The sequence below is a fragment of the Pseudorca crassidens genome, chromosome 4 (assembly GCF_039906515.1).
Source record: "Pseudorca crassidens isolate mPseCra1 chromosome 4, mPseCra1.hap1, whole genome shotgun sequence".
Classification (NCBI taxonomy): Eukaryota; Metazoa; Chordata; class Mammalia; order Artiodactyla; family Delphinidae; genus Pseudorca; species Pseudorca crassidens.
In genome coordinates this window covers 33,984,034-34,003,182 of record NC_090299.1, presented here as the reverse complement: position 1 = coordinate 34,003,182, position 19,149 = coordinate 33,984,034, and the positions used below count along the sequence as shown (strand labels likewise).

Sequence of the window (19,149 nt, the reverse complement as noted above, 5' to 3'; positions counted from 1 at the left end):
ATTAGTTTTTATGTATAGATGTATTTTTATTTTGGTTTTATTGCGGGAAAATATACATAACATAAAATTTACCATTTTTAAGTGTTTGATTCAAGGGCATTAAGTACCTCCACAATGTTGCACAACCATCATTATTACCTAACTCCAGAATTTTTTCATTAGATATATTTTTTATAATATATGTTATTTTAAGGAAAGCAGCGATTCTCTAGTAGTCATTTATTTCCACTCTTGGAATTAATTTTATACGAAAGTTTCTACTAGAGATAATTATACAATTTATTTTCAAGATGAACTAATCCAACAATAAAAGTCAGAATAATCTAGAAGAGCTCTTTTATATAATCAAGCTAAGCTTATTTCAGTTTCAGTTTTTAACTACAATTAAACTCTCTTAATCGAGATCTACTTGATCAATTAGCCAGACGATTAACAAACACTCTCCACTTCTGTAAATATTCTGCCTGATGTCCACAGTGGTCTGTCTGCTGAAGTCTTATAGACAGCTCTAGAATGAAGCCCACACTTGGCTCCCACCAGTTAAGTTTTAGCCTTAGCAAGCAGGTATGTTTATTCCCAAAACATTCATGCCAACTGCATCTGTTGTTATAATTATGAGATTTAATAAAAATTATATAAGGCAGTGACTTTATCAGTACAAAAAAATGAGATTTTGTTTCTATGAAAGTAACTTGAATGTTTTTAAAAGAATTCAATAAAAGAGACTGCTAAAAATATCTGCTGTCGGGGCTTCCCTGGTTGCGCAGTGGTTAAGAGTCCTCCTGCCGATGCAGGGGACACGGGTTTGTGCCCCAGTCAGGGAAGATCCCACATGCCACGGAGCGGCTGGGCCCGTGAGCCATGGCCACTGAGGCTGCGCGTCTGGAGCCTGTGCTCCGCAACGGGAGAGGCCACAACAGTGAGAGGCCCGCGTACCGCAAAAAAAAAAAAAAAAAAAAAATCTGCTGTCAAAGTAGGCCTGGGTCAGTTAAAGATGAGATAAAGATGTAAAAATTTACAATTAAACATGTCGATTGATCTGCAAATGAGGTGGGGAAGAGGATTTTAGATATGAGAGATCAGGGACAGCCTCTGACAAAAAGTATTTTAGTAAATTCTTAGATGAAGTGTGGGAGCAGCTCATTCACATAGGCAGAAGAGGAGTTCTGGGAGGAAGACTGTGTCAATCAATACTCTGAGGTACGAGTGTGCATCAAACGTTTGAGGAAGACAAGAAAACCCTGCGTTTAGAGCAGGATGAAGTAAGAGTATTAGGAGATGAGATTATAGAAGCAGTCACATAGGAGTCTAAGGGCCAGACTAGGGACTTGGCTTTGCGATGAGAAGCCACTACAGGATTCTGGGCAGAGTATGTGTTGCATGAAGAATTCTAGCTGCCGTGTAGGGAAAAGACCGTGGAGAGGAAGAAGTGGAAGCAGGAAATCCAATATGAGGCGAAATGTGATGAGGGCTTTGATTATTGTAGTTGTATGGACGTGGTGACAAATGGTCAGTTTTGGATATTATTAGAAAGCAGAACTGAGACGAATTACCAGTTAAAGAAAAAATTAAAAACAACAAAACCCAGTAAAGATCAGACTTACGTAAAATTTAAAGTATCAAAGAGCTAAAAAGGACTAGTCTGTAACATTAAGTAGCAGTTTAAATTATAATACAACTAAATGCAGTCACCTTATATTACCCTATTTTTTTAGTTTCATAAAAGGTGTCATAACTTCTGACAAATAGTGTACAGCCATGATTTACTTTATAAAAGAGCTGCTTCCAAATTTGAAAGTTTAATTAACAAAGATTATATACAGTATCCTTAAGGGAATTTTTATATTAAAACTAAAAATACATGATTTATAAATAACCATAGTTCTATATAAAACCACTGGAAATTTTGTAAATTTCTTTATTAAATGCTAGGTAAAAAGCAAAACAGAAAATAATGATGCAATATAACAAAATTTAAAGTTCAATTTGGCTTTTCAAAATCCAGAGCTCTCCATTTTAATTTAGTTTGTCTTAACTAATTTTGATTTAGAAATTTATAAAAGCAGAGAAATTAAGCTAAAATATCTTAGTCAAAACCTACCACTTTATCTCTGTAGATGTGAGAGGATCATAACACTTTTCACTTTTTAAAAGCAATCTTTATGACTTATCTTTTTCTTTCTTTAGAGATACTGTATACCTTTCAACATGTAATCAAGTTTCTTTTCAGTATAAACCAATTCACTTGTTTCTAAAACGTAACTGAATATCACAAACTGTAATCTATTAAGAAAAAAAAAAGGTTTGATAATTGACTTTCTTTCTAATATTTATTATAAAAAAATACATTCTCTTATGCCAGGAGTAGCTTCTAATCACAGGTATTTGTCAATACTTCCATTTTACCCAGATTTCAGACTTAAACACACTTTAATACTCTATTTTTGCCAAATAAGCAAACAGTAATGATGTAAATGAGGTAAAAAATTCAGTTGATAAGGCTCATTTTATACATACAGCCCATGAACAATATGAGAGAGAAAGAGAGAGAGAGAGAGAGACAAATCTAACCTATGACATATTTTTACTCTGGAGACTTATCAAAGACACAATGAACTTTAAAAGTAATTATTTACCAAAAACAAAAAAAAATAAGAAATTTTAATCATGAGAAAATCTTAACACATTCTATAATAAATACCTTTAAGATATTTATTGATATTATTATATTATATATTAATAATATATATTAATATTCTAATTAATTAATATTAAATATTTTAAATTACTCTCTTGCCTACCCAGAAAGAACCATGCCAAGGCCCCCCAACTTTTGATATAATTAAATATTGGATATTAAAAACAAACAATAAAGGAAAAACGCACTCTTACTTATTAATAAATAACTTCTTGGTACAAAAGAAAATCAAAAGAAATCAATCCTGAGAGGACCCCTACAAACAAGGATTTTAAAGTAGTTATTATGAATATGTTCAAGGACGTTCAGGAAAATATGGTCACAATGCATGAACATGTGGAAATCTCAGTTGAGGAATAAAAACTATGAAACTATCAAAAACAACAACAAAAAAAAAACAAATGAGGGAGTATCTGAAATGAAAAATCATGAATTTAATAGCAGAACTTGGATATGGCAGAAATCAGGTAAGTAGAAGTCAGATCAATAGAAATCATGGAGTCTAAAGAACAGTAAGGAAGAAAGACTGAAAAGACATGAGAGTTTCAGTGACCTGTGAGACAATTCAGAGTGGTCTAAATACAGCATACACAAAAATTAACTCGAAATGGATTAAATACTTGAATATAACATCTGAAATCTTAAACTTCCTAGAGGAAAACATAGGCTGTAACCTCACTGACATCAGCCTTAATGATGTTTTTGTGGATTTAACTCCAAAGGCAAGGGAAACAAAAGCAAAAATAAATAAATGGGACTACATCAAACTAAAAAGCTTTTTTGTGCAGCAAAGGAAACCATCATCAAAATGAAAAGGCAACCTAAAGAATGGGAGAAGATATTTGCTAGTCATATATCTGATAATGGGCTAATATCCAAAATATATCAATAACTCATAAAACTCAACAACAACAACAACAAACCCAATTCAAAACTGGACAGAGGATCTGAATAGACATTTTCCCAAAGAAGACATACAGATGGTCAACAGGCACATGAAAACATGTTCAACATCACTAATTATCAGGGAAATGCAAATCAAAGCCACAATGAGATATCACCTCACACCTGTTAGAATGGCTATTCTCAAAAAGACAAGAAATAACAAATGTTGGAGAGAATGTAGAGAAAAGGGAGCCCTTGTGCACTGTTGGTAGGACTGTAATTTGGTGTAGGCACTATGGAAAACAGTATGGAGATTTCTGAAAAAATTAAGAATAGAAAAGCCATATGATCTAGCTAATCCACTTATGGGTATTTACCCCAAAAATATGAAAACACTAATTTGAAGAGACATATACACCCCTACGTTCACTGCAGCATTATTTACAATAGCCAAGATATGGAAACAACTCAAGTGTCCATCAACAGATGAATGGATAAAGAAGATGTCATATATAAACATAAACACAATACTACTTGTAAATAAAAATGAATGAAATCCTGCCATTTGCAACAACATGGATGGACCTCAAAGGTATTATGCTAAGTAAATAAGTCAGAGGGAGAAAGACAAATACTGTATAATTTCACTGACATGTGGAATCTAAACAAAACAAAACAAAACAAATAAAACAAAAACAAACTCATAGATACAGAGATTAGGTTAACGGTTACCAGAGGGGAAGGGGTTGAGGGGTGACTGAAGTGGGTGAAGGGGGTCAATGGTTTGGTGGTGGATGGCAACTGGACTTGTCATGGTGATCACTTTGTAGTGAATACAGATGTCAAATTATAATGATGTACACCTGAAATTTATATAATAATAATTTTTAAAGTGGTCTAAAATATGTTATAAGTCTCAGAATGAAGGTAGAAAATATGGCCTGAAAACAATGTGAAAATATAACGGTAAATAATTTCCCAAATGTGGCAAAAACATGAACTTACAGATCTGCAAAGTTCAGGATATCCTAAGGAGGACAAATAAATATAAAGGAAAGACCACCTTAGCATATCACAGAAAAATTGCTGAAATCCAAAAATGAGGAGAAAACCTTTAAAACAGTCTAATAAAAACAATATATTATACACTAACTTAACAACACACTGTTGACTTATCAAAAACAATGCAGGCCAAAAGAAAATGGAAAATCTTTACAAAAAACCCCTGTAACTCAAAATTCTATATCCAGTGAAAGTATACTTCCAAAACAAAGGCAAGAAAAGACAAGAAAAGACAGATCAATGAAAATGGAGAGAATTCATCACCAAAAGAACTGCACTACAAAAAATGCTAAAGTTGAAGGGAAATAACACCAGATGGAAACTACAGATCTTCAGGAGGTAATAAAATATATGGGTAAAAAAATGGCAAAACATGGGTAAATATAATAGAATACATGTGTGTGTGTGTTTTTCCTCTTAATTTTTTTAAAAGGCATTTTATTGTTTAAGACAATATGAAACCAAAGCACAATGGATGGAGGTTCTGGGACCAACTGGATCTCTCATACAACTTGCTGGTGGAAATGCAAAATGGTATATAAAGTCACTTTAGTAAAGTTTGACAGTTTCTTACAATGTTAAGCATATAATTACCCACTGACCTATAACCCTATTCTCAGGTATTTCCTCAAGAGAAATGAAAACATAGGTTCACACAAAGACCTATATATTTGAATGTTCATAGCAGCTTTATTTGTATTAGCCCCAAACTCAAAACCCAAATTTCTGTCAACAGGTGGATGGATAAACTGCAGTGTATCTACACAATGGAAACTATTCAGCGACAAAATAGAACAAACTACACTGATCACACACAATATGCATGAATCCCTACAGCACTGCAAATACCAAAAAATACCTGTCCTTAGCAATGTACAGGTAACTCCAAAGAAACATAACTACAATTGTTAAAAATGCCAAAAATTTAAGTACAAATGTTTTCTCACTTTAAAATAAGTGAAAATGCACTATTTTGAAGGTATTTTCAAACTTTGCTCAAAACATTCAGTTTTTATCAATATATATATGCATACATTCATTTATTCATCAATTTAAAAAAAATTACCAAGCACCTATAACATGCCAGACACTGAACAAAGCTTTTGTAGTGGAAAAATTAAATACCTAGAAACAAACCAAACATAAAATGTAAAACCTTCATTAGTAAATCTACATCAATTTTCTAAAAGATAAACAAGAAAACCTGAATAATTGGAGAAATATATAAACATATCATGCTCATTATTGCAAAATTTAATATTTTAAAGAGAGCAGAAATCCCTGACAATTAATTCCAAAAATTTGCCCAGAAGAATATATGCATTAGAAAAAAACCAAACAACTTGGAAAATGTAGAACAAAAGGAGGATTTGCCTTCTATATGTTTTATTATGAGGCTGTTGTAATTAAAATAATGTGGCACTAGCACAGAAATAGATCACTGACACCAAAGAGAATCCAGAAGCAGACTATCTGTATAAATAAGAATGCAATATACGATAAAGGAGACATTTCAAAAAAGGGGGAAGAGAAAAGATTTTTCTGTTAAGAGGTGATGAAAAAATTATTTATATGGAAAAAATAAATTCCACATGGATTAAAGATCCAAGTGTAAAAAAATTAAAACATAAAAGAATAAAAAAAAATAAGGAAAAACAACTTTGTGACTATGGGGTAAGAAATCCTTACATAAGAATCAAAATGCTAAAGTCACATATAAAAATGATTGACAAAATGCAATACGTCAGAATTTAAAATGCCTGTAAGACAAAAGGCAACACAGCTTCTCTGAAGATAGGGAGAAAATATTTGCAACCTAAATAATAAAGAATATCTAAGCAACTCCCAAACATCAAAAGAATATGGCAACTCAATAGAAGAATGGAGGGCACCATGCATAGGCAATTCACAGAAGGGAAGATACAACTAGCCAATAAATATATGAAAAAGATGCTCCATCCAAGCATTAAGCAGAAAAATGTAAAATTAAAACAAAATACCATTTTCATCTATTAGATTGGCAAAAAAAAACCTTTTAAAGGCTCAGTAATAGTATGTCATTGAAGCTTCAAAACCTGTAAATTAGGCATTATTTATTTCCTTTATGTAAATTAGGAAACTGGGACTCCATGAGGTTAAGTAATTGGCTCAAGATCTTAAAGGGAATAGAGTAACCTCAATGTAGAGTTGACCCTTGAACAACATGGGTTTGAACTGTGCAGGTCCACTTATACATGGATTCGTTCCAATGTGTGTACTGCAGTACTAGTGATCCATGGATGGCTGAATCTGAGGATGCCTGCACTGCAGATATGGAGGGCCAACTGTAAAGTTACATGTGGATTTCTGACTGTGCCAGGTTGGCGCCCCTAACCACCACGTTGTTCAAGGGTCACCTGTGCTACCTTTAAATATGGGGTGGCAGGGGTATGTGTGGGGAGAAGAACATCATCAAATTTGATTAGGTGATTACATCTCCTAACTGAACATATATCAAAATTGTTATCAATTATTCTAGTTCCAAGACTGGATTATCCAACCAGCAAAGAAGAATAGATTAACAGAATGGTTCTCAACTTGGAGGAACCCATCAGGGTCACCCAGGGATATTTATCAAACTATATATACAGTCACATCATTAACTTCCCATCCACATCCCCATATAGAGAACCACCTGTACTTCCATGAAAATGATCCAGAGGGGAAAAAAAAAAAATGAAAATGCTGTTTTCACTGGCATTATCTCCACCAGACCACAACAGGAAGTAAGGAAAGCATATAATCAGCTGAGGATTTTTGTTTTTATTTTTAGATAAAAAGCAGTAACACAAATGTAGTGCCATATCTCCTTGCCCATATTATTTAAAAGAAAAAAAAAGATACTAGAAAATGTGCTCATGTTTGAAATTCTGTCCAAAGAGAGTAAAAAAAAAGTAAAAAAGGAGTTTCCAATTCTAAGGGATGCCACCAAAGGAAGTGACATAAATGCACAAAGCTCTCGTTCCAATGCTGTAGATGCTGCTCTCACAGAGCTAAATGTGTGCAAGACCAGCCTCCAAACAAAGTCTGTGGGAAGTGAGAACATACGTTTTTAATGACATTTTATAAACATTCACAAGAAGTAACAGTTCTGTTCCATAATATTTACTGTATCATCACAAATAGAGGTTCCAGCTCAGAGAAATGCTTTAATAGCTACACTTACGTGGGATCCCTAAAAGGTTCTCATGTTTTCCACGCTGTTCTGCATATCTATGCTTAATAGCACACAGACTAATGAATAGTATCCTTCATTTTAGTTGTCTTTTCTTTCTCTATTCTCCTTTTCCACAAATTCTACTCTTATCAACATCTATACTAAAAATATATGTTAACATCATGAAAAATGGAAATATACTTCAAAATAAGTTAAAACCAAACAAAGATAGAAGCCTATTTGTATTGTATCAGAAAAACTTCTTGGAAAAGACTTGGTAGATTTCTTTCCCAAAATATAAATATTTTTTACCATTTCACAAGAAATTTTACATGACCAGTAAAATGAAAACCATCCAGGTGCCTTGTAACACAGAAATCCAAATGGTTTTCTAATCTAATTTTAACTAGAACCATGTAACCAAGTAGCTAAAAGCTAAGGCTTTGGATCAGCCAGACTTTCACTGAAGTTTCAGCTCCACCACTGAACAGCTTCCCTAAAGTACCTAAAAATGTGCCAATGTCCCCAAGAAATCTATCTCATGATCTTTAACTTAAACTGTGTTTCATTCAGCACTAACTCTGAAGATAATTTAGGTCTTTCTATTTTAGAAGAAGACAGGCTTTAGCCTGTCTAAATAATGGATTGAAATATTCCTAAAACAACCAAAAGTTAGAGAAGAAAAGCTCTAGGGGTCATTTACTGATTAGAAGATCAATCCCACAACTTTAGAAATGAAGAAAGCTTCAAGAGGTTATGTGAGGGACTTCCCTGGTGGCGCAGTGGTTAAGAATCCGCCTGCCAATGCAGGGGACACAGGTTCAATCCCTGGTCCGGGAAGATCCCACATGCCACGGAGCAATTAAGCCCGTGAGCCACAACTACTAAGCCTGCACTCTAGAGCCTGCGAACCACAACTACTGAGCCCGCGAGCCACAACTACTGAAGCCCGCACGCCCTAGAGCCTGTGCTCTGCAACAAGAGAAGCCACCACAATGAGAAGCCCGTGCGCAGCAACTAGAGACAGCCCGCGTGCAGTAACAAAGACCCAACTCAGCTGAAAATAAATAAATAAATAATAAAAAAATTAAAAATACGTTTGTAAAAAAAAAAGAAAAAGCTTATTCATGTATTGGGAACATGTGCTGGAGGGAAAAAGGAAATTAAAAAAAAAAAAAAGGAGGTTACGTGACTTTCCCAAGGTCAGATAACTAATACATACAAGAGAGGATTTTAGAATTTAGGCCTCCCCTACTCTTCACATCGTAGGAATATGACTGAAGCCTGAAAAAACACTGGAAGAGGTCAAGGTTCAAAAAAGAGGCAAATGGGCCTTCCCTGGTGGCGCGGTGATTGAAAGCTTGCCTGCCAATGCAGGGGACACGGGTTCGAGCCCTGGTCCGGGAGGATCCCACATGATGCAGAGCAACTGGGCCCGTGAGCCACAATTACTGAGCCTGCGCATCTGGAGCCTGTGCTCCGCAACAACAGAGGCCGTGATAGTGAGAGGCCCACGCACTGTGATGAAGAGTGGCCCCCGCTTGCCACAACTAGAGAAAGCCCACGCACAGAAACGAAGACCCAACACAGCCATAAATAAATAAATAAATTTTGTTAAAAAAAGAGGCAAATGATTCCCAGTAATTTAATTCTGTTCTTAATTATAGTACATTTTACTTGATTTGTCCCCGTCCCTCAACTGCCTCCTCCCACATCCCATCCCTACCCACCCACGCCTATTAAGCCATACTTATTAATGAAATCAAAGGAATGAAGATCAAAAGAGCCATCTTTTACTGGGACTTCTAATCTTAATTATCCCATTGATGCCTCAACTATTGAAGAGCAAGTGGTCAGCGCTCTCAGAAAGCAAGATAGTCCAAGGCCACAAATACTTTTCCGAGCATCAATGCGATGCAGTGGCTCCCACAGCCTTTAGGGAAGTCACTGACCAATGCCCACCCCCAACCACCAGTGCCTCAGGTTCCCAATCTGAAACAAAAAAGGGAACACTAGCACATCTTGCTTGAACTTAGGTAAACATTCAACAGATATTCCAAAACAAGCACTCAGCATAGTTCCTCGACATACAGTAATTGTTCCAGAAATGTTACAGCTTTTAGTACGACAATGGTGACATGCCGGCCCCTTTCTGTGCCAAAGAATACACGCAAAGGAAAGCAAAGAGAACACCATTCTTTCCGGTTACAAAGGTTAATGTGAATATTTTCCCTTAAGATTAATATGCTGTGCCCTATTTTTTCCCTAAATGATAAGGTTAACTTGTGTTTTAGGAAGTAAGGAAATTAAATACCTTATTAATTTGGCTTATTTTTAAAATAATAATTGCAGGGGCACTAGAATTGTTTATTTAGCACATGAAAATTTAAGTCAAATAGATTTGGTTTCCATGTGTTTGTTCCTGCCTTGAAAGAAAATAAAAGAAACTACATAGTTTTATTTGACTTTCAAATTTCTTTAAATGTAAGTTGAAATTCTACAAATATGAAATACATATAAATTCTGATAGTTTCAGGACAAGTGCAATGCTGGCCTTTGAAAAAGTCCCAACTGCCTCATTTAAAATAATTCCCTTATTACTCATGTAATTTATTCATCCCAGAATGTATCTACATCAATATAATTGTTCTGATTTTCAATTTTTGAAAACTTTAACATCACTGCACAGGCATTATTTATTACAGAACATCAGACAAGAGTTTTCATTTATTTAATACCAATCAAAAGAAATCTTTATTGCTCTGCAAGTTGACATAGCTTCTAGGCTTCAATTACCTCATGACATTACTTCTCCTGACATAAGGGCCTTAGGCATCGTTGGTGGTCCTGAAGAGGCTCAAACATCTGTTTGGTGAATATCTGAAGCTCGATATTATAGAAGGTGGTTAGTTTAACCAAGAGAGAAATTACATATGCCCTAGCATTTCCATCTTCTTAAAAAGCTCTGAACTTCGTTATTTCAGAACCAAGCGCTATTATCCCTAACAGCCAAGGCATTCTCTAGTAACAATTTAGGTGCCCTGGGAGTCTTATTAACTCTTTCAGGTCATTAAGGTACCATTAAGAGCATTAGGGGCTGGAACCTAATTACAGTGCATTAAATGGTCTTAGTGCTCACCAAGTGTTAATGAGCCAGCCAAAGTGACCAATTTTCTATCAGGGCGTATGAGGAATTTGTTTTCAAATGCTGTTTAGACATTTTTTAGATTTTCAAAGTTGCTACTCAACTTTCAGAAGGCAAAACTTGAATATTTAAATAATAATGTTAAAATTACAGAAATATAGCCAGCAACCACAGTTTCCTTCCAACTGAAATGTATTCTCTGATGCAATGGCTAGTTTGAGTTCAGTCAAGTCAAAGTTTAAAAAACTATAAACATTAAAACAGGATATTACAGTCTACCAAAGTCTGTACATGTTCATTAGGATCAAAGAAGTTATTTCCTAACAAATAAAACAACCACAGGGCTTCCCTGGTGGCGCAGTGGTTAAGAATCCAACCGCCAATGCAGGGGACACGGGTTCGAGCCCTGGTGCAGGAAGATCCCACATGCCGCGGAGCAACTAAGCCCATGCACCACAACGAGTGAGCCTGTACTCTAGAGCCCGCGAGCCACAACTACTGAGTCCGTGTACCCTACAGCCCGCGCACCACAACTACTGAGCCCACGTGCCACAACCGCTGAGCCCGCGTGCCTAGAGCCTGTGCTCTGCAACAAGAGAAGCCACCTCAATGAGAAGCTCGCTCACAGCAAGGAAGAGTAGCCCCCGCTCACGCAACTAGAGAAAGCCTGCACACAGCAACAAGGACCCAACACAACCAAAAATAAATAAATAAATTTTAAAATATTGGTATCATGCTTCAAGCATGATACATCTAGAACTACATGTATAAAAATTAAAGAGTAATAAAAATTGCTTAAAAAAACCCCACAACCCCAGAACTTCCTTACAGAAATACAAATGTGTCTGAATACACCAAAAAATAGATAGATAGATAAAACATACTGTCTATAAATTAAAACACATTTTTTGTTTTCAGAAAAGAAGAAACAGGTACTGACCATGTCAAAAACAGCTTCTTTTTCTTAAGGTAGTAGAAATTAATAGAAGGGACTTAGTTTTTAAATGTCTAAATAACAATTATATATAGGAAATAATAAAAAAATTTCTCTATAAATTTCTGTATTACACACATCCTCAGAAAACTACAGAATTTTAAAGAATGTCCAGATAGTTACCCTTCCCTACATGTTAATTCTTCTTCCCATTGAATAAAAATGTCAAGTATAGATGACAAATGTTTAAACTGTTAAAAAAATCACTCCGTTGTGATAGAAATTTCAACTGATATACAGTAATTTATATTTAAAGTTACTGCATTCGATATTTTAAAGTTATTTAAGGAGAAGTTGACCACCAAAACAAACCATTTCTGACATGTATGGACTCTGACACGTATGAAATCAATCTCCCATGCATTTTCTGTAAAAATTTTTGGAAAATGTACACCAGCCAACAATGAAAAAGGAAAGTAAAGTAGAGGGCATCAAAGAATCTAAGAAAGAATAGAACTAATAACCCAGAAAGGCAATGAACTAATAACCCAGAAAGGCAATGAAAAGAAACCCCATGATAATAGCTATGCAGCAGGCTCAAGGGTACAGCCTGTCTAAAACCAGTCATTCGATAAACAGTATGATAAATGAAGTGAATGATAGTTACATAAATACTGTAAATGTTATTTATTAGTTTTCAACTTTCAGATTCAAGAGACAAAACATGAAAAACAGTTATGGTTAAAGAACAGAACCTATGCAATACAAATGTTTACACTGTAGAACTCATAGTGTAGCTGAGGGAAGCTGGGTTGTAAGGGGCAGAGAAGGAAAGAAGTACAGAAACCTGAATGCCCTGGTTTTACACTGGGCAGCCACGAGTTACCGTTCAAAATTAATGAAGCAATAAATACAGCTCAAAGTGTAATACCTAGAGTTATTAAGATAACAGAAGAAGAAATATGGTAACAAAATTGAGAGATGTATAAGATGTTAAATTCCTAATCTTTGAAAGCAGCAACTTTAGTTAACAGGGAAAAGAAACAGAGGTGTGAGCACACTGATTACAGAACAGAAGCAACCACTTGAGAACTAAAAACATATGGGGAAGAAGATATGAGAAGTAAGACTAGGGGGCTGGGGATGAAAAAGTAGGAAGGAGAACATTACTTTTCATTTTATATACGCTTTTTATACTTCTGAGTTTTTATTTCCAAATATATGACTATTTTTTATCATTAAAGAAATGCCATCCAAAGTCTTCTGTTTGTGATTTCAGAAGGTACACGTGGGAGGGACACAATAAAACGTTTAAAAGTTGCTTGGTTTCAGATTAAATACTGTTGATTAATTTTTAAAGATTTATAGTAGATAGAGAATAGCACCAAACTTTTCATAGAAACTAATTTTGTAAAATTTCCTTCACACATTTAGGAAGCTTTCAACCCCTGTGATTAGTGAGCATCTTTCAGTTCTCATCCCCTCCAATTCCCCCCTTTACAGGTGCTAATGAAAACACAAACAACACACCAGGCTAAGTAGTGAAGAAAAAAAGTAAGGTTAGGAATGATTTCTGTCCATTAATATTTGCTTGAGCAGCAGGACAACAGAAACTCTGTCTTTTGTCTGAAATCGTTTCAGAGGAGAGCTGGATGATGTTAGATATGATAAATATAAACCAAACTTCAGTTTCAATGAAAAATAAAAGCTGCTACATAGGGTTACCTAGTATTCCATGATTTAGGATTAAAAAAAAAAATTTATACTGCAGACTCTTCAGCCTTTCAATTTGCACCTACATCTATTCTTTTTCTTGGGTCTCTATCGAATAAAAGAGGAGAGAAGAAACGTGGAATATGTGGAGTATGTACAGTAACGTGGAGGTAAAAGAAATGAGAAGTCACAAAAGAAAACACTTATAACTCTTAAAACTACAGAACTTATCTTACAAAATCTAGATATATAAGAGTACTTAAGTATTGGAACTACTCAGTGTAAATAATATGCAAATATCCTTAAATAATCCATTTTCCCCTGTATACCTTATTCATTCTGGAAATAAACACAAAGCACAATGTCAGCTACCATTTCAGAGCAAAATATGTCAATAATTACTCATCTAGTCGTTTAAGATTTAAAAAAGTTATTATAAAGAAGCACTGCTGTATTTCTTAAGATGAAGATAATGTATGTGTTCCCTTTTAGTGTAATGAAAAAAAAGTACTTTTTGCCTTTCAAAACAATAATTTTAATTATTCTAGTCTGATAATTTCATCTCAACCAAAATAAGCTTCAATATTTCTGCATGTCATGGTTTCAGTATTTCTGCATGTCTCTCTGTATAAGCATACACAACAAGAATTTAGAAGAGGATGCCCAAAGTGCAAGCCGTCTCCATTTGGGGTATAAACAGAAAAAAAGTGAAAATACAGTTATATTTTTTCATTCTAACCCTTAGGAAACTGTAGGAGTAAGGTATTTTATACTGTGTAATCTGGTTTCAATACTGCTAGTTACAAATACTGTAAATTACACAAATATGAATTGTGCAGTACAGCATGGTAGATGGGACAATGGACTTTCTCATCAGACTGAAATGAGTTCAAATCATGGTTCCACTATTTACTAAATGTGCAAACTTAGACAAGTTATTTATTTATTTATTTTAAAATTTATTTATTTTTGGCTGCGTTGGGTCTTCGTTGCTGCACAGGCTTTCTCTGGTTGCGGCGAGCAGGGGCTACTCTTCTTCGCGGTACGCGGGCTTCTCATGGTGGTGGCTTCTCTTCTTGCGGAGCACAGGCTCTGGGCGCGCGGGCTTCAGTAGTCGTGGCTCACGGGCTCTAGAGCGCAGGCTCAGTTAGTTGTGGTGCACGGGCTTAGCTGCTCCGCGGCACATGGGATCTTCCCGGACCAGGGATCGAACCCATGTCCCCTGCACTGGCAGGTGGATTCTTAACCACTGTGACACCAGGGAAGTCCCTAGGCAATTTATTTAAATCCTTTGAGATTCTTCTAAATTAAGAATAATAATATGTACTAGGACAAGCAACCAGTGTTTGACATATGTTAGGGAATCTGAGGTGTTAAATCACATCTCCAACAGTACTGAGCTAAAGACTAGTTTCCTTAGACTCTCAGCCTCTCCAGTTTAAAGGGACATCCCTCAGTGGAGTTTCGTGACTTTAGTGTGCCACATCACAAATGAATTAGTTGAACAGTTTGCTTTTGCTGGCTGTTGTATCATTATATTATCAGTTCTCATCTGAGGAGCAGCTTATGTATTAAAAAACTTTTAAACTGGGTATTGATTTACTCTTGTTACATATGTATACATATATACACGCATACATATATATGTGAGAAATACAATAATAAAGAAATCCAGTGCAAAATAATGAAATAGATAAGAAAAATATATGGTTTATGGGCTTGAGTCTCATATTTTAATTGTAGTTTTCATGTTTTAGTTTTGACCTTGAGGTTATATGTACTTCACCCGATCAGACCCCTCCCTTTCTCAATTACAAGCAAGAATGGCATAAATCTCTCTTGTTGTTCCATGTGCAAGAAAAGTTTTTTGTTTTTTTGTTTTTTTTAAGAAAACACTTCCTTTATTAAATGCAGCTATGTTTACATTTTGGTGCATTTCAAAAAGCAATGTTGATCAGTGGTAATGCTTATGTTAAATTGAGCATGCACAATTATAATGGAAAAAAATCCCTAAGAACAGCTTTTACACATCCCTCTCGCTAGTGCAGCTCTGTGTAAAAACTAGAAAGTCTGCAAAGTATGTTTTCTGCATCAGGAGTTTCCCTCTCTGTACTTCTTCCTGCTCCATGGTGAAGAAAAGGTTTTAAATGCACATAAATTAAGACAGTTTAAAATGTAAGTGTTAACGAGTTTCAGTCAATTCAGAAATGGTATATTTTCAAATTGAGATAAGAATTGAGGTCTAGAAAAGACCAGGATCCCAAATAAGGATGAAACTGAAAGGAAAAAGGTTAGAAAACTAGGGGAAAAAATTGGTCAGAGAATAATAATAGTGGCCATATACCCAACACTTCATATGACAGCCAGATGCTTAAGTAAATCATCTCTTATACTGCCAACAAGCTCACAAGTAGGTATAATTACCTACATTATTAGATGAGCAAACTGAAATTCAGAAAGGTTAAATGATCTATCCAAAGTCACTCAAGTAGAAAGTAGCACAGCCAGAACGCAAACTGAAGTCCGTCCGACACCAAAGAAAGTTAACTCTTTATCATACCAAACTTCTGGAACTTAAATTTCTGGGACATCAAAATTTTGTTAGAGGGCCGTTATCTTTCCCTTCACCTGTACAAGACAGAAAAAAAACTAGGTATAAAACCAGCTTATGGGGCTTCCCTGGTGGTGCAGTGGTTGAGAGTCCGCCTGCCGATGCAGGGGACGTGGGTTCGTGCCCCGGTCCGGGAAGATCCCACATGCCACGGAGTGGCTGGGCCCGTGAGCCATGGCCGCTGAACCTGCACGTCCGGAGCCTGTGCTCTGCAAGGGGAGAGGCCACAACAGTGAGAGGCCCGGGTACCACAAAGACAGCTTATGTCTTTGATGAACACTCCCCTTTTTGTTTTTTTATTTTTCCTGTTACTCAAATGAATAAAAGAGAGACTTAAGAAAGAAAAGAATGAAGGGCGGGAGGGACGGAGGTGAGGGGGAAGGGAACCCATAGATTGTACTTTCTTAATCTGAAGTATCGTCTGTCTGTCTGCACTCCTTTTCGTTCTCTTGCTCCTCCCAGCAGTACGACATAACTCAGACACAATCACATTGAATTGCCCTTTATAGTCCATGGAGAGAGAATTAGAAAACAAAACGTATGAGTTTAACTCCCAAAATATACACTGTGTTCTACATGAGCCTCTTTTAAATTCTAAGAATTCCAAGGACACACTGATTTACTTCTGTTTCTGGAAAGTTACAGACTTACCATGAAACTTCGAGGCTTCAGGATCATTCACATTGATAGCAATTAATTTCCAATCTGTTTCACCCTGATCAATAAGAGCCAAAATTCCAAGGATCTTCACATGAACAACATCTCCACGAGAAAGAACCTTTAAAGAGAAAAGAAATTCAGCATTGACCAGGCTTTGGAGAAATTTACTCATATATCATAAAAATCTATATGAAAGATTAAAAGCACTATAGACTGAAACTTAATAATTAAAATTATTGTAAACACAGTCCTAAAGCCTTTTATGATATCCTTCTTAGAATAGATGTCTTGATCCCTTTCTGGAAACTGAAATTATTTATAGATCTTAAAATTTAATGTACTAGGCCTAGAAACTCATACTAATAAGCAGAAAATAAAGTCATGTATATCATGTTATAATATAAATCTGGCTTCTGCTGCTTGGGGGTAAAAAGACATGAGAATCCTTTGAAACTTGGGGGTAAAAAGACATGAGAATCCTTTGAAACTGCTTTATAGTACCTTTTTTGAAAACTGTATTTATCAGTTACTAGTGAAAAGTAAATTTTTATCATATCTGAATACAGCCTTAAGATAATGAATGACAATGAAAGAATTATTAAAATGTTAAAGACAGAGACAAAGCAGGTTTCATAAAATGCTTTAAAAAGATTTTAAGTGAAACCAAGAAACAGCATGATGTTGAAGCAGATGTTCCTTGTACTAAAGAAAGTTATTTCAGTGGTTCCCTCAAGTTGCCAATGCCAAGTTTATATGCATGCATTCTTTCTATAGCCTTTTATTTTTAAAGGTTTAGTCGGCTATAGAATTTCACTGTAAGCTGAAATCTGAACACATGCTTCAGAATAATTCCTTCATGTTTCAAAATTCAGCTTTACATCTGGAAATCAAGGTATGCAAAGGAAAGTCACTGTTGTATCTTGAAATTATTTGAGAGAAAAAAACAGATCTTAAACCAAAAAGTCAAATAAATCCTTTCAGAACATTTGCGAAATGAATCTGAAATCTTAATATAAATCTGCATGAAAGTGAAATTAGTTTATCCAACAGATTAATGTGACTGTATAAACTAAACTGAAATACCACTTTTAGGAGAATATGCACAATTATATTAGCCAGACTCTCACATGTTTGGGCTCTATTTAGTGCCCAGCACTACATTAGACACTATGTATACAAAAAGAAAGCATCCCCTTTCTTAAAGGTTTACAATCTTGTTGGGGAGACTTACACACCTCATGCCAGGAGGTCCTTTATAAAACAAAAATGTTCAAAGTTATCACATAATCATCAATGAAAGGTGGCTCCATTGGTTAACTCAGTGATGAACTGCATCCCTGCTTCTCAGCCAGAGGCAATTTTGCCCTCTAGAGGACATGTGGCAATGCTGGGGACATTTGGGGTTGTCACAACTGGGGGGGGGGGGTATTATTAGCACATTAGCGGGGAAGAGGCCAGGGATGCTGCACAGGACAGTCTCCTATTACAGTATCATCCACCCAAAATGTCAATAGTGCCAAAGCTGAGGAGCCTGCAGCAGACTTTGGTGACAGGGGTGTCTATCAGAATTACTGGGAATCATATATAGTTTTTAAAGGCACCTTCTAAATTGTTTTATTTTTATTCACAAGAATTAATTTACTTTGAAATTTCATACAACGTAAGAGCAGATTTGAGACTTCTATGGTTACAAGGGCAAGCAGGAAGCATGTCTGGGAATTACCGAGTTTCATCAGAATGATAAATGCCCTCTGATCTCATAAGCAACAGAAAGGGATTAGACAAACCACTGCCTTGCAATAACACTTTAAAAACTGGAGAGGAAATTCTCTCAATCAAACCAAAAACTCAGGATAAGATGCTTAAAAACAGATGGTAAAATTCTTCTGAATACCCCACAATTCAATTCAGTCTAAAGCAATTCAACAAATTTTGCAGAACACATAATGTTAGATACCAAATGAATAACACTTCTCAAAGAACTTAACTTAAAAATTTCTGTATCTGTGATTCTAAGTCTATTAACAACTTCCAGGACTCTGCTCCTTTTCCTTTGCCCATTTACATATGTGGTGTTAAAAGAGGCCTTCTTCTATGATGTTCCTTATAGATGATTTAAGGACTAGCCAGGCATAGCCCGAAGCAAGATAAAGGAGCTGTAGTCCCAACAAAGGCCTATTGTTTAGATGGCAATTAAGTACTTACTTCATGTTTACTAAATATTTTTTCGGGCCTCATTAACTAA

General features: G+C 35.5%; 1 protein-coding gene across 9 annotated transcripts in view; it reads right to left on the bottom strand.

Moving 5' to 3' along the window:
- PPA2 (inorganic pyrophosphatase 2) overlaps positions 1-19,149 on the bottom strand; it is an 84,179-nt gene that overhangs the window by 26,195 nt on the left and 38,835 nt on the right. For all 9 annotated transcript variants that reach the window (XM_067735425.1, XM_067735423.1, XM_067735426.1 and 6 more), the window contains one exon: positions 16,896-17,022. In XM_067735425.1, coding sequence (XP_067591526.1) covers positions 16,896-17,022 — 127 coding nt within the window. The remainder of the gene's footprint in view (positions 1-16,895; positions 17,023-19,149) is intronic.